Source organism: Cygnus olor, chromosome 2, assembly GCF_009769625.2.
Source record: "Cygnus olor isolate bCygOlo1 chromosome 2, bCygOlo1.pri.v2, whole genome shotgun sequence".
NCBI classification, from domain to species: domain Eukaryota; kingdom Metazoa; phylum Chordata; class Aves; order Anseriformes; family Anatidae; genus Cygnus; species Cygnus olor.
Genome location: NC_049170.1, coordinates 115,706,298 through 115,731,843, shown reverse-complemented (window position 1 = coordinate 115,731,843; position 25,546 = coordinate 115,706,298). Strand labels below are relative to the sequence as shown.

The 25,546-nt window shown below is 37.5% G+C and overlaps 1 protein-coding gene across 1 annotated transcript in view; it reads right to left on the bottom strand.

The window, feature by feature from the left end:
- ASXL3 (ASXL transcriptional regulator 3) overlaps positions 1-25,546 on the bottom strand; it is a 120,735-nt gene that overhangs the window by 12,265 nt on the left and 82,924 nt on the right. Inside the window, exons 9-10 of the mRNA XM_040547771.1 lie at positions 3,552-3,648; positions 3,005-3,110 (exon numbers count right to left, since the gene is read on the bottom strand). Coding sequence (XP_040403705.1) covers positions 3,005-3,110; positions 3,552-3,648 — 203 coding nt within the window. The remainder of the gene's footprint in view (positions 1-3,004; positions 3,111-3,551; positions 3,649-25,546) is intronic.

Here is a 25,546-nt window from a genome sequence, read left to right as displayed (position 1 = left end):
GAGATGAACAAACACAAAAAACATAATGCATACAGCCTACATGAAAGAAGCACTCTAATGCCATTGAATGCCATGAACTACAGAGCATGTAAAAACATATAACAAAGAATCTATGTCTGTTAATGATCATTCTCTAGGTACAAGGTGAAAGTTGAACTTAGTTATGGGATATTTAAAGATCAAATTAGCTGAAGTCAGAGTAAGATTCCAGATCAACTGGCAAGTGAGTAAGTTAGACTGCAAAAGATCCACTTTGCAGACAGTGCATCTGAGAAATAGCTCAGGAAGCTTTCAAAATCCGTTATTTCCGTTGAATCAACATAACTGAAAATAGATGAAGCACAATCATATGCAAACCAAGTTTAAAAAACAATGTAAAAAAAAAAATGTAAAAGAACTTATACAAGGTGGAAACTATAGCAAAAGTTACCAGAGAGACAGTAAATAAAAAAAATACTACAGGCCAAGCAGTAAGTGAGCAGCTCTGAGGAGAAGGACCTGGGGCTGTTGGTTGACAAGAAGCTCAACATGAGCCGGCAATGTGTGTTTACACTCCAGAAAGCCAACTGTATGCTGGGCTGCATGAAAAGAAATGTGGCCAGCAGTTTGAGGGAAGTGATTCTCCCCCTCTGCTCTGCTCTAGTGAGGCCCCACTTGGAGCACTGTGTTCAGCTCCGAGGCCCCCAGCACAAGAAGGACATGGACCTGCTAGAGCATGTCCAGAGGATGGCCACATGGATCATCAAATGGCTGGAGCATGAAGACAGACTGAAAGAGCTGGCTTTGTTCAGCCTCGAGAAGAGAAGGCTCCGGTGAGACCTTCTAGTGGCCTTCCAGTACCTAAAGGGGGCCCACAGAAAAGCTTTGTCAGGGAGTGTAGCAATAGCACAAGGGGTAATGACTTTAAACTAAAAGAGGGGAGATTTAGATTAGAGGTTAGGAGGAAATTCTTCACTCAGAGGGTGGTGAGGCACTGGCACAGGTTCCCAGAGAAGCTGCGGATGCCCCATCCCTGGAGGTGTTCAAGGCCAGGCTGGATGGGGCTTTGGGCAACCTGGTCTCTACCTGTCCATGGCAGGGGGTTGGAACTGGATGGTCTTTGAGGTCCCTTCCAACCCAAAGCATTCTGTGATTCTGTGATTGTAAGCAGCAAAGAAGTAGAAGCTGCCTATATTTTAGCCAGGAAGAAGAATGCAAGTCAAATGACATAAGCTGGGGAAAAGGCAAGAGGGACCAGATTCAACACTGTAGTCAGAAATGGAAATTATGTGCAATATGACATTTTGCGTAACAATGTTGATGTCAGGAACTTATCATCCCAAATGACACATATCACTGCAGACTGAGTAATTATCTGCCAGCCATTAGTGTCCAGCATTCAGCTAGCATGGCAGGACTGCTGGCTCTGTAAAATTATGAGTATCATTCTCTCTGCATATGACAGTCATTTGTGACTTCACAACAGGCTTCAGCTAGAGTGAGGTGCTCATGCTTAGCTCTTACTAAACTTCTGCTTGTTGTGGAATGTCCTTTGCTAATACCTTACATAGCCTTTTCCTTCGTTAAAGGGGTGGTTACTGACTTATCTTGACATGCATAATGAAAAGCCCTTTTGTTCCTTACCTAAAAACCTAATAAATACTTTTTGATACTAAAGGGATCAATGGCTGGACTAAATCGAGGTCTCAAAGCTTTTAAGTAAGAAATGAAGCACTTGACAATAAGAAAGTCTGAGATAGCAAGACCCTAGAATTTCCATTATATTTAAAGATAAAGTTGTGTAGAAATAGTATTCACACTGGAAGAAAACACCTAGCAAGGATGAGAAAAATAAAATATTAAAATATCTGTCCATTTCCTGCTTTGTTTTCACCACATTTCCCAATGGCCCAAGGCAGTGGATTGTGAGAAGTAGCATTGTTACTGCAGAAACACTTTAGTTAATGCCTTAATCTTTACATGCAGATTTTCCAGTGCCCCAGATTTCATAAGTAAAAAGCATATAACAACAAAACTAAGAAATCTTATGTGATGATGCTTCCATTGGCATATTTTTGTCTACTACGTTATTCATAAATTTCATTCAAAAATACCTGAAAATGAAAGAATAATAACTTTAAAAATTAGTTTATACTTCATAATGATTAATATTACAGATTATTATTATTTTAATAACATTCTTAAAAATAGAGATGTAATTCAAAGTATTGATGGATTAACTTTTAAAAACAATTTTTAAAGGGAAGATTTCAGATTTTTAATAATATGTGAATCTCTTTCAAATTCTGATTTTTAAAAGGAGAGAATTTAAGGACTAAATTCAGCTTCTCCACAATGTCATCTTTGTATAAGCATCAATCAAATCACACTGACTCTTCCCTGTTGTGCACGTGGAGTGATACTATCTAATGCACTTTAGCCAGTTATGGGTATTTATTCCTTGCATCTCACTTCTGAAGTTAGACTAGTCATTGTCATTTTCATATGACTCTAGCCAATATTTCTTCTGTTGCATATTATAATCCTATAAAAGGCCATATCAGTCAAACACACACACAAAAAAAGAACTATGTGATTAAAAAAAAAACAAAAAAAAATTGCTTATGAAAAAAATAAAATAAACAATCCGCAGAAACATTTCTCCTGGTCCTCTGATCTGTAGAAGCTGTATTTATATTTTGCAAGAGGAAAGAATTGCCCTTATGCTGTCTTTTAAAAGGTAATTAGAAAAATACTCACATGCTTGGGCCTTGTGTCTTAAGCCTTCCTTGGAATGAATTTTTATGGATGAGTTACAAACCTTTAAAAATGCAATTGTAATGCAAGTGCAGACATGCTGCTATAATTCTACTCACAACTTCTTATATCAGGGAATGACTGCCTTTGATAACCACTTTATTAAGTTTTACAGCATATGACTGTGCTATGTGAAGCAGAGAATTATATTTTCATTTGCTCCTAAAAGAAAATGAAAAAAAATGCTTTTATTTGCTTCAATACTTACTTTTCACCATAAAACCTTTCAAAGAATTTTTCTTTCCAAGGTTCTGTTTTCTTTTCCTTTTCGATCTCTTGTCTGATGCGCAACTGCATTTCTGGAGTAAATTCACCTAAAAAACAAATACTAACATATTGAACAAAAGTTGTCAAGGATTAGTTTAATGGATAATTAAGATGATGTACAGCAATTTCTGTTACAGTCATCCAACAATCCCCTATAAATACATTTAAAAAACAAAAGTGAGTGTGATATTTACCATATAACTTTACTATCTCAGAAGTATATTGGTGGGATTTAGTCACATGCATTTATGCTTCCAAGGCCAGCAGCGATTAAAACATTTTTTTTTCTTTTAACTGTCAAAATAAACTGTCACAGCAAGTTGTAAAAATGCACACTAAATTCAAAATGGAATTAGCGATTTTTCTTTTTCTGTACTATTGCTGTATTCCACTTTCCATTTTAAAAGTGTTTCTCAAATGTAGAAACAGAGGCCTTCTTCATAAAAATAATTAATCTTTGGTAAATCTGAGAACAAGTAACGAGTTACCTTCTGCCAATCGTTGTTTCCACCCTTGTGCTGCATATGCGAAGAATTCATTATTTAGAGCGGAACTACTGAGGCGCAAAACTCCATCACTTCCCATCTAGAAAATAAGCCGATGGTAGCAGAAGATACTGTCAGAAATAGTGTCAACTAAGATTACATAAAAATGGAGTTCCAATTAAGGGAAATGGGGAGGGATAGAAAGTGGAAATAACAAAGGAAATCACCTTCTCCTACTAAAACAAAATTTTCATTATAGTCGTTACTGTAAACACATGTGGGTTAATCCAGCATCACTGTGCTCTCTTCAATAGTAATGTCATCACTATTACTGGTGACAACTCAGTTTACAACTGATGTGTTTTAATCACAGCTCTCTATCTTGAGCCCAATATGTCCAGAGCTATGGTGCACAAGCTAAAATCAAGATCGTTATTGTACTTGTGCATCTGCCTGGAATACAGTACAAAACAAATTAATTAAATATAATGAGAAGAGTAACTTTGCTGTATTTCTCAATGGTAAACAGACATAACACTCATGCTAGCTATTGTGCTGTACTGGCAGAAGACTGGATGATGAGTAACCTTAACAAAATAACTAATGTAAATGCAACACTAAAAACAAAAACAGCCATATGCATAATTTTATAGGCATCAAAAGTGTGAAAGAACATTATAATTATTTTACTTTCTGCATCTGTCAACCATTCAGTGATACAACACCATTAAAATCTTAAATGCAATATTTTTTATAATAGCTTTGAAAAGCAATCCAAGTATTAAGCTTTCTTCTACCATAAAACTTGATGCTAATTTTCAGTTTGTAAGGATATATTTGACTGTCGAAGGAATTCTAATAACTAATTGAAGGAATTCTAGTAACTGAAAAAAAAATAAAAAAATAGTGGTGGTATCACCTTTAGCATAATAAGTAGACAATATAAATAAAGTAGTAAATAAAGAATGGAAACAGCATAAGAGTTAACGTTGGTAGAACACTCACTCTCACTACAGGTCATTCTACATCTTCTAAGGTTAATAACAAATAAATCCTTGAAAACATCATTTGTAATCTAGTAGTTAAAAATACCATATTTCCAGCATATTAACATGTGTCTTAGTTATGTAATATCCCTTAACTCTCAGTACTTGTTTCATACCAGAGGCAGAAAGCAGGAGATACATCAGAACATTTAATAATATTTAGCCATGTCTCCCTCACTGAGGTCTACGTTTCACAAATAACATTGTCTTTGCTTACAAAAAGCCTTTGCTAATTTACTCATTGCCTAGGTGACATCCTGTCCCATAATAATCTCATAGGAGTAAAACAGGAAGATGTGAAGCAGTAAAAAGAGAAACAGACTCATGGACTCTGAAAAACAGGCAATGCAAAAGGCATTTGATTCCAGCCAGAAACCTGCTTGTGCATGGTACCAGGGTGCTTCAGTGAGATACACACCTACAGTATTGCTGCCTGTGATCTCCTGCTATATGTCATTGTTTTGCCAACAAGTCAGAGGACTTGTATTCATTAGGGTGCATAAATAATGCCTCTATGCTTCTCATGATGTGGGTTGTGGAACACCTTAATTATAGATTGCCTACGACTAAAGATGAAACTGGAGAAAAACTGTAAAGAAACAATGAAACATGCAGCAGAAACAGCAAGAAAATAAAATTTGTGAAAGACCACAAAGAACATGTACTTATTGTATAAAGCAAACTTTTTTTTTTTTTTTTGCACAACTGAATTTTTGGGGGATATAGTTAAATTGCCAAATTAATATATTTAAGTGAGATTTTAGATACTGCTGTCTCTTGCATCTGAATAAAAAAATCAGCAGTTGGTCAAAACCAGCATTTGCATAACTTCCTAAAAGGGTAAGATGAGAAGTTATAAAGAAAATAATCACAAGTAACTAAATAAACAATTTTGTTCCCCAAAGAAAGATTCTGAAACTACCTTCAATTTCAATGTAAAAGATGAAATAGTGACACCCACTCATGTCAACATAGGTTCTACTACAAACCTCAATAAAATTAAATTTCCATCCCAAATTCTGACAGTGTTTTGCAGGGAAGAGTAATACAGAAATGAAATTGTTGTCACTTAACCTTGTTTAAATGTAGGCTACCTCTTAAATGCACAGTCCTCCTGAAACTCCAGTGCTTAGGTGGTGGCAAACAGTGAAGTCACATTGTTAGCCAGATCAAGAAATCTCATAGGAAAGTAATAATTTCCAGAGGCTAATTTTCTGTTAAATCAGCAAGATGATCCAACCTATCCTAAAGTCATACAACCATTAGACTTCATGCAAAGATGGAATGGACTGCAAGAGGTGGAAAGAGAATACTGCTTTTCAGCAGCAGTCCACTTGTAGATTGCATTAAATATAATATGAAACTGTAGCCAACTGTGATTGAGCTATTTCACTGGGCTGCATAAATCAAGAGCGTTGTGAAGACTGCCAGGTTAGGTTACCATGTGAATACAAGAACAGTATTAGATTTGTTGTAACTGTGTTATCATAAGGACGTGTGAAAAGAAAGGTTGCAGGAAGAGGTACTGCATCTTTTATTATCTTGGCTACTGTAGTTGAAAAAGTGCTAAGCTTTTGGTAGCACAATTTCTTACAAGGTGTGAAAAAGGAAATGCAAACTCCAAGCTAAAAGAAACAAGGAGTAAGTACTTGTGGAAGGAAAAATAAAAAGAAACATGGGGAAAAAAATGGGGGAAGATGAGGAAGACTGAAGTGGTTTGCCTAAGAAGAAATATTGGTATAAGTCAACTAGCAGCAATGGAAAACCAGATCATTTGTGGACTGCATCTGAAAACAGATGCAGGCTGCAGTGACCAATTTAGATTAATTGTTACAGCTCTAAAGTATTAGGAAAATATATTTCCAAGATCAAAAACATGATGTTAAGGATGCTTACATTAAAAAAAAGAAAAACAAACTTAAGGCAAAGTGACTGCTGACTTCACTATTGTCTTTGCCTTGATGAACTGTCAACAGAGGAGCTTTACTGAGATCTGTGTTCAGGTGGCCACAGAACTCATGGAAGATTTAAGTATCTGGAACAACCAAAATCTAGACAGAAAATCATATAATGATACAGAAGGTGGAAATACACTAATAATTAGAGAAGAAGCTTCCAGTGGTCTATTTTAGCACAATATGGAAGAATTCAGACTAAAACACAATGGAAGGATGTTGAAAGCAAGCATCATTATGTAGACTTGGTACACATAATTTGGGTTATTAAGAGATACCAAATAAGATCAAATTGGAGAGATGGAGAATTCCACTTGAATGTCACAGGACTAAACTTTAAAATCCAACAGGATTTGGAACCCTCTTAAATCAGCACATAACTTAGCTAAATTAATGCACAGCAGTCTAAATTTTTTCTGCAAAAATGAAGGAAAATATAGAGTGGGCTGACCTCAGTGACTTTGCTGAACATGCTCAGAAACATGAGATCAAAGAAAACCTGTGATGAGAATGGAACACGAAGAATGCATTCACTCAGTTCAAGCTCAAAGAGAAAAGGATGACAACAAAAAAGCTAAAGGAACTCAGTGGCTAAGGAACTAAAGTGAATGGGACAGAATTTTTCAAAATGTAATAGGGGAACAAAAAAATACTAAGCAGAAAACAGATCCACTACTAAATGAAGGAAAACAAAAGCAAAATCAACTACCAAGTCCAATCTTTTAACTATATTTGATTCACTTCAAGATTTTTACACAGGAAAAAAAAAGGACAAGTTTGAACAGTCACAAATCTAGTAATTGTACATCTAGTTATTTTGAAACAAACAAACAAAAGCAACAGGGAATGCTTGTCTACCAGAAACAATGATACTAACAAAGATGTTCTACTCCTTTTCTCAACACACTAGTCATGTGAAGACAGGCTGACATTTTTTTTCTGCTGTTAAACTTGGAAAGACCAAGTGGTCTTCTTCCTACAATATTAGCTAACATATCCTCTACTGAAATCTTATCTCACTTGGAGAATACATATTCACCTAATCCAAAAAAATTTAAGTGGAAAATGAACTTTTTGAAGCCAAAGGGTATATTTACTTCTCTATCCTCTGACAATGGAGATGGCATAATTAACCACTAGTTCTAAATTAGAATTTGCAGAAACATGCCAATAAAGCAGTTCTTAAATACACTATTAAGTTTTATGGCATTTAAAAAATGCTGTCCAGCAGAGACAGTGTGTTAATGAGCTGGAACAACAAACATTTCTTGAGAAGTTTATGTTGTATTCTATTGAGCTTTAAATTCTGATTGAGTACAGTGATAGAATTATGAATACTATGCAGAACTCACAGTGGCTTTTAGAAGTTCCTCATTTTTATTTAAAGCTAACAAAAAACACCCAACTCAAAAACATATTTGCTAAAAAAAACAACATCTGTTTGCATTACAAAGCATTAAAAAGTCAAACGCTGTTCTCAAGGAACTGGGTAATTTTTCGACTGACAGCTACTTCCATTATATTCCTCCAAGTTCCACTGAAAAATCTCTTGCGACAATAAGGCCAGGGTTATTTTTGCAGTTCTACCTGAAGAAGCATACTCTTGTCTTAGTGGGGATACAGCAAGTGCTGCATGGGAGTATACCAGTAGGTTACCTTATCTTGGTTAGAACATTAGAACACAAGGAATTGGCAAATCTGTTATTCCTGTCTTCCTTTCAAATGATTCAAAACTCTCCCTATCTATTTATAAAACTACTAACAATCCACTACATATAGTTGCTATGAAGTATGACATATTTCTTACATGAGAGCTTACATGTGAATACCACATCATTTGATCATACCTCACAACACAAAAGCAAACAAACAAACAAACAAATCAGTGAGACAAGTTAAGATTCATCTAAACTAAGTGTTCTGCATCACTCGTGTAATTATACACTTTTTACAAACTGTTACTAAACCTCTTTTTTGCTTTTATATTTTGTCCTGAGGGATGAACTGTCCTATAATTCACAGAATTTCCCAACGGTGATTAAAAGGAATCATGTGCAAAAGATGGAAGTTATGAGAAAATACATTTTGACACCTTTGCATTACAGATTCCAAAATATTAAAAATGATAAACTTAGCTGCATTTTTATTACACATAGGAAAAAATGTATTTCATTTCTGTATATGGAGAGACACCACTGCTATTTTGTAGCATGGAACAAATGCACTTCTCCAGTACTGGGCACCAGCATCAAATTGACCTGTGAGAGATGTATATACTGCAAGTACCAGACTCTGAAGATGCGACAACCTTAGTGACTGACTTTCTTAACATGTTATGATCTCACTTGTTTCATCTACAGAATAGAGACAAACTCAGATAAAACTAGCCCTATAGCAGAAAATCACATATAAGGCACTCATAGCAGCTCATTTTCTCACGATAAACTCTCAGTTAAGGGCAGGAGGCAGGAATCGAGTTAGCACTCCCATTATGCTGAAATCTAACAAAAAGCTAAATCAGCCACATTCTGGATGCAATGTTACAGAGACAATCACTTTGGAAAGCTGGCTAGACAACAAGCCAGGTTTGGTTCATTTTATTCTTGACAATCAAAAAGCAAAAGTCCACATGCGACAGGGAAGACTGGTATCCATACTTTCCACCAAAGATCTCTAATACTAAGGGCAACACATTCCAAGAAACAGGACTGTTTGAGTCCAAGGACACAGAAATAAACACCTATTTAGGTGTTCTGCGTCATCAGCCTGAAAGAGCTCCTCTGTCTTCACTAACAGTAAAGGAAGCCTGGAGAAGATCAGACTCCTAATTAGGGCCTCCGCACTTGCAACCTAAACTAGCCAGCATGAAACAGTGCTCCTCCTCCCCACTCCGCCTACATTCAAAGATGACATCAGTAGAAATATTTGTGGTGTACCAGATACTCTGTTGCCCTACACAATCCCCAAAAGAATTAAAAATTGCTACCAAATCTGCTGAAAAGCAATAGAAAGCTTTAGAACAGATTGCAACAACACAACTCAATATGCACAAACTTCTACCAAATGGACATCTTCTGAATGCAAACTACTGTAAACTGGGTGAGTAATTTTTAACACACATTTGATGACTAATTTTTGTGCTTTTCTTACACATCCATTTTATTGGGTAGGCCAAATGCGTACAGATTCATATTTGTTGATCCCACACATTTCTACAACCTCCTACTGGTCATCATGAAGTTTTATGCATGAATTGTCCAACACGGGTCTTTGTCAGAAAACAAAACAAAACAAAACAGATTTCACAGTCATTATCACCCAGCTAGGTGGTTCATGTTTTAACTGGAGTGAACTGCCTTCTCTTTTAAAATCTCTACTCTCAAAACAACAGCCTATCTACTAAGATTACTTTAGCCACCCAAGTACAGGTGCACACGACAACAATTTCTAGCTGTCAACTGACCTTAGGCCTGAGACTATTTCAAGGCTTGTGAAGCAGTATGTGGAATGGAAGACAGAAAGTACACAAATAATTCTGACGCAATTCACAAGCAAGGAGCCAGGTGATACTACCAAATACCAGCATACCCTGCCAAAACTGCACCATTGTAATCAGTGGCTTCATGCCACTACTGAAAGTGCTTTTGGGATTCTCTGAAGAGGTGAATAGAAAGGGAGAGCCATTAATCACAACAAAAACAATATCAAAACTCATACTTTATAGATGATCTTTCAATGAAAAAGATCTCACTAGCTCACTAGTACTGCTATTTTTATATCTACAGTAAAAGTATCAAAGGCATGCAAGCCTAGACACTAGAGCTTTATACAAATGTAACTTAAAAAGAGACAGACAGAGGGGTTCCTGGCTGGAATTCAGTTTGAGACTAAAACAACTAACGTAAATGTCTAGACATAGCCTACATTTCTTATCTCCCATTAATGTCAGTGGATGTCTAGCCAGTGCAGTCAATGGAGCCTAGAGGACTATTCTGCTGACCAGTAAGCTGGCAACTGCTTTCTAGAGAGACAAATAGCTCTCCAGGCTCTGTTTTTCATGCATTGACTACATCTGCATTGTCTATAAAGGGAGTTTATACACTTAGCACACCTGCACATCCAAATTTAGATGTCTTAATTTGGAGGTTATACCACCCTCCTCCTGTCAAACAGCTCAGAAATTAGCAGGAAAGCTACAAAGAGGTAACGCACTGCAACAAATGAAAGCTAACAACAAAGGCACTGACCAAATTAATTTCTGTTAAGGCTTATAAAACAACATAAAAGACAAGGCCATGCATTTCTTAAAGGCCACCTACCTTGTCATTAACTGCTGAAAACTTAAAATGCTAACAATAATAAAAAAAATACACACCATGACACACAGAGCAGAACTAGATATGTGCTCCACAGATACATTTGGATAAAATGTTCCCCATCTAACCAGTCACAAACATGCTCCTGAGCATTGACATGATAGAGTATAAACTCACATGGCTGCTGCACTAGGCAACGAAGATTACATTCCTATTCCTCTTGAAACAGCATATTTGAAATGGACACAAGCAAAATTTAAGTAGTCAGTCTCAGGCACCACTAACTAGTTTACATGTGTAAATGTTCGTTTGGCAAGTCTAAAATTCAGATACAAAAGAACAATGCACCCAAGCACATAAACAGAGAATAAAAAGCTCTCTCTGTACTAATCCCTCCAAACCTTAATAAATCTTCATACACAGAGAAGGGTAATGTCAAAATCAGAACCTATTTTGGCAAAAGACAGGAATCAGTCCCAAGAACAAAGAAAGAAAAGCAAGTGCTCCCAGCATCCAAGAGATTCACCACCTCCAAAACTGATTCTGAGGGGGAAATGAAGTGGAATGAGGAAAACAGAGATCCTCAATAAGGTCTTGGGATGTGTGATGCCTGCAAAACCTACACATTTCACTGATTATTAAATTTGGATGTCCATCTATCTTTGATCTGAGAATGCAGCGAGAAATAACAGTGATTGGATCAGAAGTGACAAGGAAGCTGTAAGACTCATTATGGAGCCTAGGGATTGGCTGGTGTTTTTACCAGCACTGACAGACATATACTGACCATGAAGTTGCGGTTGAATAGCTGTTACAGTCAGATTGGCTTTGGCATCTTTACCCATGACAGGATGCCCAAGAATGTTTAGATATAGGGCAATAGTTAAGCAAAGATGTAAAATAGCCCTCACAGAAGAGAGGAACATGCAGTGAAGATTAGCTAATTCCTCCAAATCTTACTGCTATATTTATATATGTGGTGCAATAATATGGGCAAATCATAAAGGAACAGTCAAGTCCACTAGTGAGGTACACAACTAAATCAATGTGAACTGCTGGCAGAAAAACAACAACAATAACAACAACAAAAAAACATGATGAATATTAGGTAGTGCATCTCGGCCCAAATCAAGTTTATTTATAAAAGGAGGGGTTAAAGAAGGAGCCAATGTGATGACGGTGCTACACTTAGCCCAGTTTCTAATGGTTGAACAGTAATACAAGTACTACAAATGGTTGTAGGAGGACTTGGAAGATGTAGTTGACAACCAACATTTTGATTTAATGGGCAAAATGGAGATACGGTAATTCATATGACTCATAGTAATATAAAAGACTAAAGCTTGTTTGTGGAAAAAAAAAAAAAGAAAATACTTATGACAGCAGAATAAAAAAAAAAAGTGTTTCAATTAAGCATACTTTCAGAAAAGCAGAATTAGTTGGGAGAATCCTCCAAGAACTCTATGCAAGTAAAAAAAAAAAAAAAAAAGGAGTTAAAGAAACCTCACAGTTCTATAAATAAACAATAGTGGCCATACCAAGTGCAAAGTATCCTACAAAGGATTAATTGGGATTGTACAATGAGACCACTTTGTGATAGTGAAGACCCTACTGTTGATCTCACATCATGAAGAGAATGGAAATGAGATCAACTTACTAAGCAAGAATACCACAGTAGAACATGGTATAAAGGGCCACAATGAGATGTGGTTGGCAATGGACATATCAATCTCTGAAAGAAATAATTTTGTGAGTACATTAGGATCAAGAAGATGATGGAAAAAAAAGTCCACTGTGCAACAAAGTAGAAAAACAAGAGGGATGCATAGACAAAGCTAATGCTCATAACGCCTTTTCTGCCTCCATCTTGACCAGAAATAACTGAAGTGTTTAACAGAATAAATGACATCAACAAAAGAGTAAGATCTTGGCCTTGAATAAGCAAGGAGCTGAATACTTACACGGATTCAAATCAGCTGGGCTTGATGGACTAGCCTACCAAATGCCCAGTTGTGAATCTATTTCAGAACTGTTAAAAGACAGATTTCTGATCACATTGAACAGTGAAGGGGGTCTGGGACAAATGCAAAAATATACACGTTTATATAGTTTTATGTATACAGCACATACGTATCACCTGTGTGCCAATAGGGGGAGGTAAGCACAGCTAGACTTACAGACCATGGCAGCTTCAGGACACCTCTGTGGCAGGCATCTCAGTGTTTTTTGAAATGCCCTAGGGTGTCCGAAGACATTTGTATGGGTTGATCCTTGGTGGACACAAACCAGAAGCTACAGGATACCTACACCCTTTTGAAGAAGCAGTTGGGTACTAGACTACATACCACTTGTCTTAATTGGTACAAGAAGCCTATGGATAAGTATCTTGCTTGCTCCCTCTGTTTTCAAGCTCTGGAGAATTTGTGCAATGATTAAAGCACAAGATATCACACTAAAACAACTGCCTGGAAGTTAACGTGAGTTGAGCAACAGCCAACACAGATTTATCAAGAACAGATCGTGTCAAATCAATCTATTTTCTTTCTGACAGCATGAAAAGCCTTGTGATAGAAGAGAAAGAGCACAAGTTTTATATATTGATTTTAACAATAGTGTGTCACATGACATTTTCTTAACCAATCTAGGATTTATAAATTGCAATTAAGTGGCTACAGAACTACTCAAAACTTTTCTTAGTGAACTACTGTTTATTATTGTTTTGTTACTGTTTATTGTTTATTTATATTATTGTTTATTATTATTATTGTATATTATTATTGTTAGAAGTGCTGTGATTTCATAAGATAATGGCTTAGCTTTGCTAAAAAGCCAGGCAAGATACCTTCTATTTTTTAGTCTGAGTGTGACATATCTGCAGAACAGACTTCTCATCAAGTCTAAAAGCCAGAAATTATAATTTGGATATAAATTATAGGTCTACAGAATGGCTGCAGAGTGTGGTATTATAAGGCCATACACTCTGTACATGCCAATATTTTCTAGAAAAGCTTGTTACCAGTGCAAATTGGAGAAAGCACACACAAGGGAAGCAGAACTTATATGTGCTTGTCAGTCTCTAGACTATTTAATTTCTGGCTGACACATTCTTCTGAAACTCTAACAAGATCTGCTTGCATTTATCTTAGTCTGAACTCTACGTAATACAAAACAATGATCCTCTTGCTCAGTATTCTGGCTAATAATCCAGGAACCAATTATGTCAAGTTCTCCACAGCTAAAGCTTTCCCTGTCAAATAATAGTTGGCAACTATAAAACTTAACTCTAACACATCTAAAAAATACTTTTAAATGAACCTACATGTATTTCTAGTATGAAAAGTGTTAAAGAAGTTTCTCCAATTCCTACAGAATACTGCTGACTGTTCAAGTATGCCATTACCTATCTAAAAGTCATTTTTCCACTTATACAACTACCATTCAATGAGATTGTGATAAATGGAACCAAACTAAAAGGATGCTGTAACAGTTGGCGAGTCTGTAATAGAGAATGAGTGTGAAAGCGCTTGAGAAAAAGAAGGAAAAGCAGCTGTAGTTGTCACAAAAAATCTGTAAGTTCTGTTAAACAGTGGATGCATTTCTGATGACAGGATTTCTGCTACACAACTCAATGTTAAGCAAAGATACTACATTTTTCAGCAGTTACTAGTATGGGAGTGGTACCATATGATAACAGCATCAGATAAAATCAGAGGTTTGACTGACCCTTGATAATTGCAAGGAACAGACAATGTAGAGAAAGCTTGCAAAAGACCCCATAATGGCCAATCACTAGGAAAGCTGTCAAAGGGAAGATTTCTATTTCTGTTTAGCTTAGGTGGCATATGACTGAAAAAGGAGATTTTTATTTCACATAAACATTTCAGCCCATTAGATGTAAGTGCGGCTACGATCCATATATATGCATCAACCATCTTCTATTTATATCTGATATAGTCTGCCAACAATCAATGCTAACTTTAAGTACACAAAAGACTTCCATGAGTTAGTTGCCTACTGGATAAAATACAGCACTTGATTATTATTATTTTTGCTTCTCTTCACATTTAATTTAGTTCTGGTAGATTAAAAAGCCCAAATCCAAGATTTTTTTATTTTTTTTTTAATTTTTATGGTTCATGTAAATTTTGGTGTACTTCCCTTTCTGTAGCTTTTGAACTCATCATACTTAATATTCAAGATAATGACTTAATATTATTTATTTAAGGAAAGGGCATTTTTCTTTCACGCAGCCTCCTTATTGTTGCTTAATAGTTGACCAAACAGATGTTTCTTCTGAGTTGTCCATAATTGTGACCATATCTTCTTTACAAATCAGATTTAGAAACTACCAGTGGAAAAACTCACATCATTATTTCTAGTACAAAACAATGTATGTTTTCCTACACTTAAGCCCCACTAACGCGATTAAGCTTCAATGTCCAGCTTTGAATGCTTCACTATAGAATGCCTCAGTATTGGATTACTGACATGTTTGGGTAAACCTTATATTTTAAGAGAAATGGCCGCAAATATACAGAGCTCAAGAGTCCACAGGAAGAACCTGTAGATATGATAGATAACCCATTGTTCTGCCAGATGTGGTAGGAAAGCAGAGTCCTGAGATTCGAAAAAAGGAACTATATGGGGATAACATCAGTGGTATTACCAGGTCCTAAAAGCAAAACAAAAACAAAACAAAACTGTCTGAGGTGCCCCAACATGAGAGTTGAAGACAGAAACAACCATCTTTAACGTACTCACCTGGCTGTGTTATTAAAGTAAAACAGTACACTTTAAATAGGGATAAAAGTCAGAGGCCAGGCACAAAATGGACAGGCACAACAAAGGAAAACAAGAACACTAAGAAATTAAAGGGCTATGCTAGCTCACTAATTAACAACTGATGTGCTCTCTTTACTCCTGGTTTTCCATATCCAAACATTCACACACGCAGAGAAACTAGATTTCAAATCCTGGTTAAAAAAAAAAAAGAAAAAAGGAAATAATGCAACAAAGAACCCAGAAGATTATAAAGAAATGAATCACAGGATCACAGAGCCCTAACCAAGATGATTCTCTCAAGAAGAAATCATGACACATCAACCTAAATAAAATTTTCTGACAAGACTAAGGAAAGAATGAGCAGTAGATATCATCTACAGAATCATACATGGGTTGTGTGGGACCTCTAGAGGTCACCTAGTTTTCAGTCATTCCAATTCCAGCAGCTTGCTTAGGACATTGTCCACATGCAGCTGGAGTATCTCCGAGAGCTTCCGCAGCCCCTCTGGACACCCACTCACTGTGCTTAGCCACTCACTGTGAAAATATTATTCCTGATAATCAAATCAGATTTTCCCATGTTCCACCTTGTGTCCAGTGCCTCTAATGCTGGCTACATGACTCCAAGAAGAGTTCTGTCTTCTCTACACTTTATCATTAGCTAGCTATGGAATGACATAATATCCTCCCACAGCTTCCTCTTCTGTGTGAATGAATCCAGCTCACCTGTGCTCCAGTCCTTCAATCATCTTGGTAGCACTTCACTGGGCTTGCTTCAACATGCCAATGCCTTTCTAGACAGAAAGGCTATCAATAATCACATCTCTTGATCTGTTGGCTGGGCTCCTGCTCATACAACTCAGGGTTCTTCTGCCAGGCTTCTTTGCTGCCAGGATACACTGTTGGCTTACAGACAGCTTGCTTGCCAACCAAGACACCCAGGTTCTTTTGGCCTTTTTTGAAGATGGGTACAATGTTTCCATTCTCCAGTCACTGGGGACCTTCCTCCATTTAGTGGCCTTGCAAAGACATTAGGACGCTCTCTCAGCACCCTTGGATTGCAGGCCATTGCTTCTTATGTATTTCTATGAGCCAAGTTCTCTCAGGTAATCTTGGCATGGTCCTTATCTACAGCTAGCAGTTCTCCTTGAATGCCTTCACTAAGCTCAGAGGCCTGGGAGACCTCGTTGGTGAAAATGGAGGCAAAGAAGGCATTATTACAGCCTTATGTGTGTTCACAGTCACTACATCACACACCCCATTCAGCAATGGTACCAAATTTTCCTTGTCCAGGCTATTACTACTACTATCGCAATAGCTGTTCAAGTTGATTTTGATGTCCCTTTCACGTTCCAGCTCCACCTGAGCTTTGCCTTTCTTTACACCACTCTTACATGCTAGGGCAGTTTCAAAATTCCTTCTTCAGCCTGTTCTCACTTCCACCTGCATTTTTGTGTTGGATCATGGTCATGAGTTCCATTCTTAGCCAAGCTGGTTTCCTGATACTTTTATTTGTTTTTATGAGTATTGGCATGAAAACTTCTAATTCTTGGAGAATGCTCACCTGCCAGCTTTCATGAGCTTGTCTGCCCTTCAGAAATGCTTCCCATGGGATTCCACTCACCAGCTTCCTTAACAAGCTGAAGTTTGCTCACCTGAAGGGTCTATACTCTGCTACTGTCCTTATTCACTCACCTCAGGATCTTGAACTCCACGGTCATTATCACAGAATCACAGAATCACAGAATCGTCTAGGTTGGAAGAGACCTCCAAGATCATCTAGTCCAACCTCTGCCCTAACACTAACAAGTCCTCCACTAAACCATATCACTAAGGGCTACATCTAAACGTCTTTTAATGATCTCCAGGGATGGCGACTCAACCACCTCCCTGGGCAGTCCATTCCAATGCCTAACAACCCTTTCGGTAAAGAAGTTCTTCCTAATATCCAACCTAAACCTCCCCTGGCGCAACTTTAGCCCATTCCCCCTCGTCCTGTCACCAGGCACATGGGAGAATAGACCAACCCCCACCTCTCTACAGCCTCCTTTAAGGTACCTATAGAGAGCGATGAGGTCTCCCCTGAGCCTCCTCTTCTCCAGGCTAAACAACCCCAGCTCCCTCAGCCGCTCCTCGTAAGACTTGTTCTCCAGACCCCTCACCAGCTTCGTTGCCCTTCTCTGGACTCTCTCGAGCACCTCCATGTCCTTCTTGTAGCGAGGGGCCCAAAACTGAACACAGTACTCAAGGTGCGGCCTCACCAGAGCCGAGTACAGGGGGACAAAAAGGCTTAGCATCACTAAGGCTAGCAAGGCCATTTATTATTAAACCCCCAACCTATTAAACCCCTAACCAGTTATTCCATGCCATTGAACAGCAGATCCATCTGTGCATAAATCCCAGCAGCCTACTCCATTAACCACTATCAAGAAATATCCTGATACCTTCCATAAAACTTGTTGTTTGCATTCCATTGTGTTGCCCTTCCAGCAACATGAGAGATGTTAATGTCCCCCATAAGTAAGGCCACACCTATAGCACTGTGTCCAGTTCTGGGCTCCTCAGTACAAGAGAGAAGTGGACATTCTGTGATTCTAAGATAAAAAACAGGTCTGTGACACAGACTTCCTCTAGCTACTTAAAGAAGAGTATATTGACTTTCTCACCCTATCAAAGAATGGTTGAGATTGGAAGGGACCACTGGAGGCCACATGGTCCAATTCTCCTGCTCAAGGAAGGCCACCTAGAGCTGCTTGCCCAGGACCATGTCCAGATGGCTTCTGAAGACCACCAAGGTGGGAGACTCCACAACAGCTCTGGGCAACCTTTCCAGTGCTCTGTGACCCTCACAGTCAAAAAGTTTTACCTCATGTTCATACGAACCTCCCGTGATTCCATCTGTGTCCATTGCTGCTTGTCCTGTTACATCCTCCCATCAGGTATTCATACACATTGATGAGATCCCCCTGAGCCTTTTCTTCTCCAGGCTGAACAGTCCTAGCTCTCAGCATTTCCTTGGAGGAGAGAGGCTACAGACCCTTCATCACCTCAGTGGTTCTTCACCTGACCTCTCCAGCAGCTCCACATCTCTCTTGTACTTGGGAGCCCAGAACTGGATACCATATACGAGGTGTAGCTTCACCAGTGTTGAGCAAGATCAGATGGTATAACAAACTCCTGTCAAAATGTCAGCTATGCCACTGGCCTCTCCTCTGATCCTGACCCACAAGCTCTCAACCAGACTATAATCCACCCCCATGAAGAGCTGCATATGCATACACTGTTCCTTTACATAGAGTGCAAACCAATCCCCTTGTCTTTCCCGCCTGTCATTCCTGAAGAGAAGCAGATTTTCATCAATGGTAAAAAGGAGACTGAAGCATGTGCAGAAAAAAGGCACAGTATAATATTGGAGATGAGCAGAAAAAAAATAAAGTAAGGGGGGTGGTGAGTGGAAAATGAATAGTAAAAGAGTTGGTAATTACCAAGTTTAATACAAAATGTTGATTTCAGGTCTGGAGGACACAGATGGTAGGAATGTGAAAGAAGTAATGCAGTTGGAAGCTACAGAACATTTGAAAAAACACTCAGGACTTGCCAAAAACACAGACACAAAAGGATAGCAACTGTTTCTTTGCCTGAAGATAAGGAACACTTAGAGGCTCATCTCAAACACAAGAATGCATACACACATTTACTCACAGCACTATGACTTTGAAGAAAAATCTGTCCTTCAATCTCCATGTATTTAAGGCCAACAACAATGGAAGAAATTCTGAGTTTAAAGTAGGGATATGGGAGTATAAGAAAATTGCTTCTGAGAAGATGCAACCTTTCATGACCCTTTTGCTGTTGTGGCCACAAAATACTAAAGCTGAGAAGTACAAGAATAATAAGATAGACACATCCAACACAACGGGTTGTGGTAGACAGCAATATGTGAATCTGACTTAAGAGCTGCTCCCAAAGCAACAAACTCATCCACTCCAACTTCATGTTTTAGGTAGATGACATGGAGAAATACTTGCTTACACTATACCTCTCAACTCATAGCAATACTGATGTAACGCAACTTGAGTGCTAATGTTCACTCTGTTTAATTTCTCTTCCATAGGTCTCACATTTTAGCAGCAGAGTGACCCAGAATATGGCTAAATGTTATTTAGTCCTGATGATGAAGTTATCAATCCTTATAAGTAAAACTCTGTCATTCCCATCTGACCACCAACATAGCACAGACAGTTTGTCCTTGAATGCAAAATGAAAAGACAGATTCTGAAAACAGATGGTGAAAGTAATTCTAAATATTACTTCAGTCCTTTAAAAAATAACCAGACTAAACTTAGAAGTAAAATATTAAAAGATGAAAAAGAAAATATCTACTACCATAGGGATAATTGCTTCAGACAACAAGAGGAGAGGAGACAAAAAAGAAGCCTTTTAAAGAAAGAAACAAAGACCTTTTCCATCTTCACTAAAGCAGGAAATATGCCGAGTAAGACTGAAGAATTGCAAACATATGTTTTCAAAATGAAATGTGACTTGTTAATTTAGACCTTGTCTAAATCAAGAAGACAAGTGAGATAGCTATATTCATTCCAATACACTGTAGTGTCAAGAACGACAATAGAATCCAATCTGGTTGGGCTCAGATGCAAGAAATTAAATGAAGAATTTAAGGAGAATAATGAACCCAGCAAAATGAAAAAGAAAAAGCATGTTTTAAAATGAAGCAAAAAAGAAGTAAAATATAAGGAAAATCAGAATATGCAGCCAAGAGTGCCTTCTAACTGCATTCAAATTATGAAAATTTTGACTAAAATTTATTTTTCTATTACATCCATCATGTGATTACCAATCCCAAGCATGTCAGAACATGTACCAAACAACAAGTATTTATAAAGGCGCTAGGAGAGGTGTGTAAGCCTGGAAAAAAATAAATTAAAAAAAAAAAAACAAAAAACATGCACTGGCTGTGATCAAGGCAAGCATATACAAAACTTATTTCAGAAAGCAGATTTGGAGAAAACAAAAAAATATTAAATTACCCAACAATAGTGTTGGAGAAGGCACAGAAAAAGCAGTATAAAAGCCAGGGTCTATTCTTCTAGCTTCTGATAAAAATAAAAGATATATGCCTTTGGTCCAGAGAAATAGGAGGCGAGAGGATGTTATATGTAAACATCTAAAATTAGTATATTACTTTGATGTGTCATAAATGAAAATCCTGCATCCTATTGCATTTCTGTAGCCATTAGAAAATTTTGCCTGCCTATGGAAAAAAATAAAAAAAAGGTTGTATGTTCCTCTGACAGGAGAAAACAAGCTAAAGGAAATCTGAGTTGACATAATTTACAGACAAAGAATAGTAATATTCTGAAATAATTGGGAAAAAGCCCTCAACCTCTTTTTGCCTTCGTCTTTAAACAAGGCAAATATAGTGACTAGAGATGTTGAGAGTTATGAAGGGAGAGAGGCAGGCAGGGAGGGAGGAAGAGACAGAGGAAAAAAGAGAAGGAGGAAGAGGGAGAAGAGGGTAAATAAATAAAAAAAAGAGGGAGAGTGATTGCAGTAAAAGCACAGATGGATCACTTCTGCTTGCTCATCTTTTCACTGCACCTCCATCCACCACCCTGTTATAAGTCCTCTGCTATCTTTAGACTCAGCATTGCGAGGCATTCTCTCCACGTAACACCAGTGCAACCCTACAGTGGCAACACTGGAGGCACTGCAGACCAACTCATATTACTTTATTAGCACTTTGCAAGGAAGGAACAGTTGAAACACTATACCTCGCAGCACTGCAATGCATCCTTAATAGACATATAATTTACATATAATTTGAAGCATGCCAGTCCCTTGTGTCCATATATGTTACCACCACTTATGTCCACATTTTAGTTATACCCTCTTAACACTCATAACACAGCTCATAGTACAACGTCTTTTAAAAAATCATTTCTGAAAGTACTTCCCCACTGGAGGAGAGTTGTTTTATCAATCATTTTCTCTTTTACAAGTGCTAATAATTCTATCGAATGTAAACAGAACTGGTATTGGCACACAAATGTCCTCTTTTTTTCTTCTTTTTTTATTTATTTTTAACTTTTAAGCACTAAAAGCTATGTACTGTACTTTATAAAATTTGGAAAGAAGGAGAGGGGAACAAAAGCTTAACTAATTTGAATCTGGAGAACAAACATGAGCCCAGGACCCCTCACACACCAGTAGGAGTTGTGGAAAGAGATACTGCAGAGACAGCCATGGCTCTTGGATTTAGTCTTTCAGCTGGCACAACACCATTGCTGTGCCCTAGTAGATGGTCTAAGCTGAGCCTTGCATCAGAGAAATGCAATTGCAATAGTGCTGCTAACTCCACTGCAATAGTTGTTTGTGAAGGTGTGACATGCTCTAAGTGTGAAAAGAGCTTGTAGCTAAGACTTTGGTGGAAAACACTAGTTCATACTTCTGAAATACAGTGACCAAGCCATCAAAAACAAAACAAAACAAAATATGACACTTAATCAAAAATGTAAAACTTTCTATTTACATATGTAGAAGCACTGATACTGAGGAGGACCTTGGAGGATTACTGCGAACAAGTGAGCAAGCATTCCATTGCTGCCTCCGTCAGAGCAGACAGATTGCAATGCAATTGCAGTGAGCCCCACTGGACTGCACTAGGGAGGCTAAAGGAGTATTTCTGTAGCTAAGGCCAAGAGGGATGTTGAATTATAATCCTTCAGCCTTCAATCTGCGTAAAGTGAAACTGATGTTTGTTGTTAATTCATGACTGTGAAATGTGCTGATGTATCCATACAGCTGTGTTGAGTAAAAAAAAAAAAAAAAAAAGGTATTAACTCCAGCATAAGGACAAAGGGGCCAGCTGGGGGATGTAGGCTCTCTGAACAGAGGTGCTCTCTAGCAGAGCTCAGGAATCAGAGCCCCAGGACCTTACTGAAAAGGCAGTTTATATGCTTTGGAATTTCTTCATCCATCCATCCATCCATCCATCCATCCATCCATCCAGATACCTACATTAAAACTACCCTAAAAGCTGTAAAAATAAAGCACATTACAACAGTGCTACGCTGTCCTCATTAACCAACGAAACCAAAGAAAAAAACATCAGTTAAAGGGAGAAATTTGGTAGAAAATGACCTTCAATTACTACACACACAGGGATGTCAATTTAACAGCTTTTTAATACACTTACATGCAGAAAACATGTTACATTTCACCTTCTTCCTCAAATGTTCTCCTCTGAACCGAGTGTTTTTGTCATAACCCTAAAACTATTTCAGTGTAAAACTCAAACGTACAGGAACATAATAATAAATATTTAAAAGCTACTGAGTTTCTGCTGATAGAGGATTGAAAAGGACAGCTAAGAGACTGCAGTATTAGCAGAAAAGTAAAATAAGGTAACCATTGAGCTACTACTAGACTATAATACCACAGACAGAAATGTAAAACAAACCTGGGAGCAAATAATACACACAGGACTAATTTCTGCACTGTTTGATTTCCTATAAAGAAAATGCTCGAAAAGTCCGATGGCAAATATCATCTTAACGCACTGATGAAGTTAAGAAAGCGAACAGAAAGATGGTTATACTGCTACAAGGAAAGAAATATGAAAATAAAATTTCACGTCTCTCTTTTAATATATATCTAATATACAGTAAAACATACACTAGACAGTATTTATTTAATTTTTTTGTACTCAAAGACTAAAATAAATACCCATCGTCAGAATGGGACATACCCAGCTTTCCTCCTTGTCTTCTATGAGTGGAAGACATTTTTTGTATTATTCATTACCCTCTCTTCCCTGCAGAACTCAAACTGATGTGTCTGGGAGTAGGAGTATTTTGGGCATAACAAAAACAATGTTGCTGTCGTGTAAATGATAGGAACAGGTATTAAGCTAAATTAAACAACATGAAAGCAAAGAGGTTTTGAAATGGAATTCTGTAGATAGCTTCCCCAAATTTACTTCTAACTATTTTAAATAGAAAAAAGAAAATCACTAGCTGGCATCAACCTGTGCATTTTTTCAATGCAAGGTGAGAGGGAACCTTTGCAAGTTGATATAATCAAGCTGAAGTGCCAACATCAACCTAAATTGAGTGGGTGAAGCCAGAAACCTTGAGCTGACCTTGAAAAGACAAGATGCTATAATGGTATTGTGTAGCAACAACACTGGCACTGACCCAAGAGACAGTTATTGTTTAGAGATTCACTGATTTAGAAATAAAAAGAAAGATTAAGGTGAGTTTTGACCCATTTTAGAATCTTTTCATCTGTAAGTCATGTTTTTCTGTTTAGTAAATTGGCTTATTATAAACCTGAAATATTTACAGTCAATTCTACAATATTACATGGCTGAAGTATTTCCATGAGAATATTTAAGTTTACAGTTCTGCTTTTAAGTAACTACTTCAACTATCTATAAATTGTAGACTGATTCAGAAAAAGAGATTGCTAAGTTTCTTTCATAAAACAAGTAAAGCTCAGGCACAGTAAAATTTTTGCCAGGGTATCTTCTGTTGCTTGAAATGCTATTCATGAGCAGGTTTGGTCAGGTATAAGAACACTACAAAATAACACACAGATCTGAGAAGGCTTTGAGATCCTTTGTTTTGCAGGAGGAAATTCCCAACCTATGTGAAAGGGCAGGGCAGGTAAAAACTGTAAGAAGCTCGCATGAACCCAATGCTACCAGGAGAAGAAATACAGGAGTTAAATTTTCAAAGACCAGAATTAGTTAAGCATTTGTAGACTCTGGGAAGATGCCTTTTTTTTCAGAGCCATCAGGAAAGAACATTCTGTGCAGCTCTCTAAGGATGAGCAAAATCACTTAAGCTTTCTGCTGCTGTTCAGATAGGACAGTACTTCATTTCTTGGCAGCTTACTAAATGTACCTACTTGCCTTCACTTTTCCCATACCCCAGAGTTAAGAGGGGGAATTTGACTCCCCAGTAGCAGCAACATGGCAAGCTGGTGTAGACAAGACATTGTCAGTTGCCGTTTCTTTTCTGCAACCTGCCACACAGACATGTTACTATCCTTGCACAATATTCATTGTTCAATTAATAGTTAGAGATGCTGACGCAATAGAGCATCTAAATATAGACAGAAACTTTCTGCTTTGAAGATAAATATTTGCTGAGAGATGGTCAGGAAGGCTTCTGTTATACCTAAGTATCAGATTGATGTATTAATATTAGAAGTAGGTATTTCTCTGAAGAAAATTCCATTGTAGCTGTAGAGCATTCTAATTGGAGCTGATCAGAAAAATTCTTTGCTGGGATTTCTGATAAGTGAAATCTTTTTAAAGAGACTTTGCTTTCCACATAGATTCTACACCCAGATGTTTTATTACTGACAGCTCAGACATCTATTTCTCATGGGGAAATCCCACACGAGGCTTCTGGATCAGCTGAGCTTTAAGGTCGTTGAGCCCTTCAGACCGTTTAGGCTGACAAAGAGCTCAAAATCAGGATGTCCAGATTGGAGACATGAAATTCCCTGTATCCAGTGATGTAAAATTTTGGAGTAGCCCAATAAACAGACAAGTCTGGTCATGGCTGCTTCTGTGAACAACATTCACATATTAATTACTTCGCACCAAACCCAAATGAAAGCAAATGAAATCCTTGATGAAACGTTACTACCATGACTGCCAACTTGTTCCAATTTCTTCTTCAGGCATTTTGAATACAGAGAATTACACACAGGCCTCATTGCTACTGAAATAAAATTTAAATTAATATACAAACTGAAATCAATTTCTTGTATGAATAACTGATGATGTAATTTATCTTGTCCTAAGGAAAAAAAAATGATCCTGCACTTCCACTTTGTCAAAAGTCTAGATGGAGCAGGAAAAATAA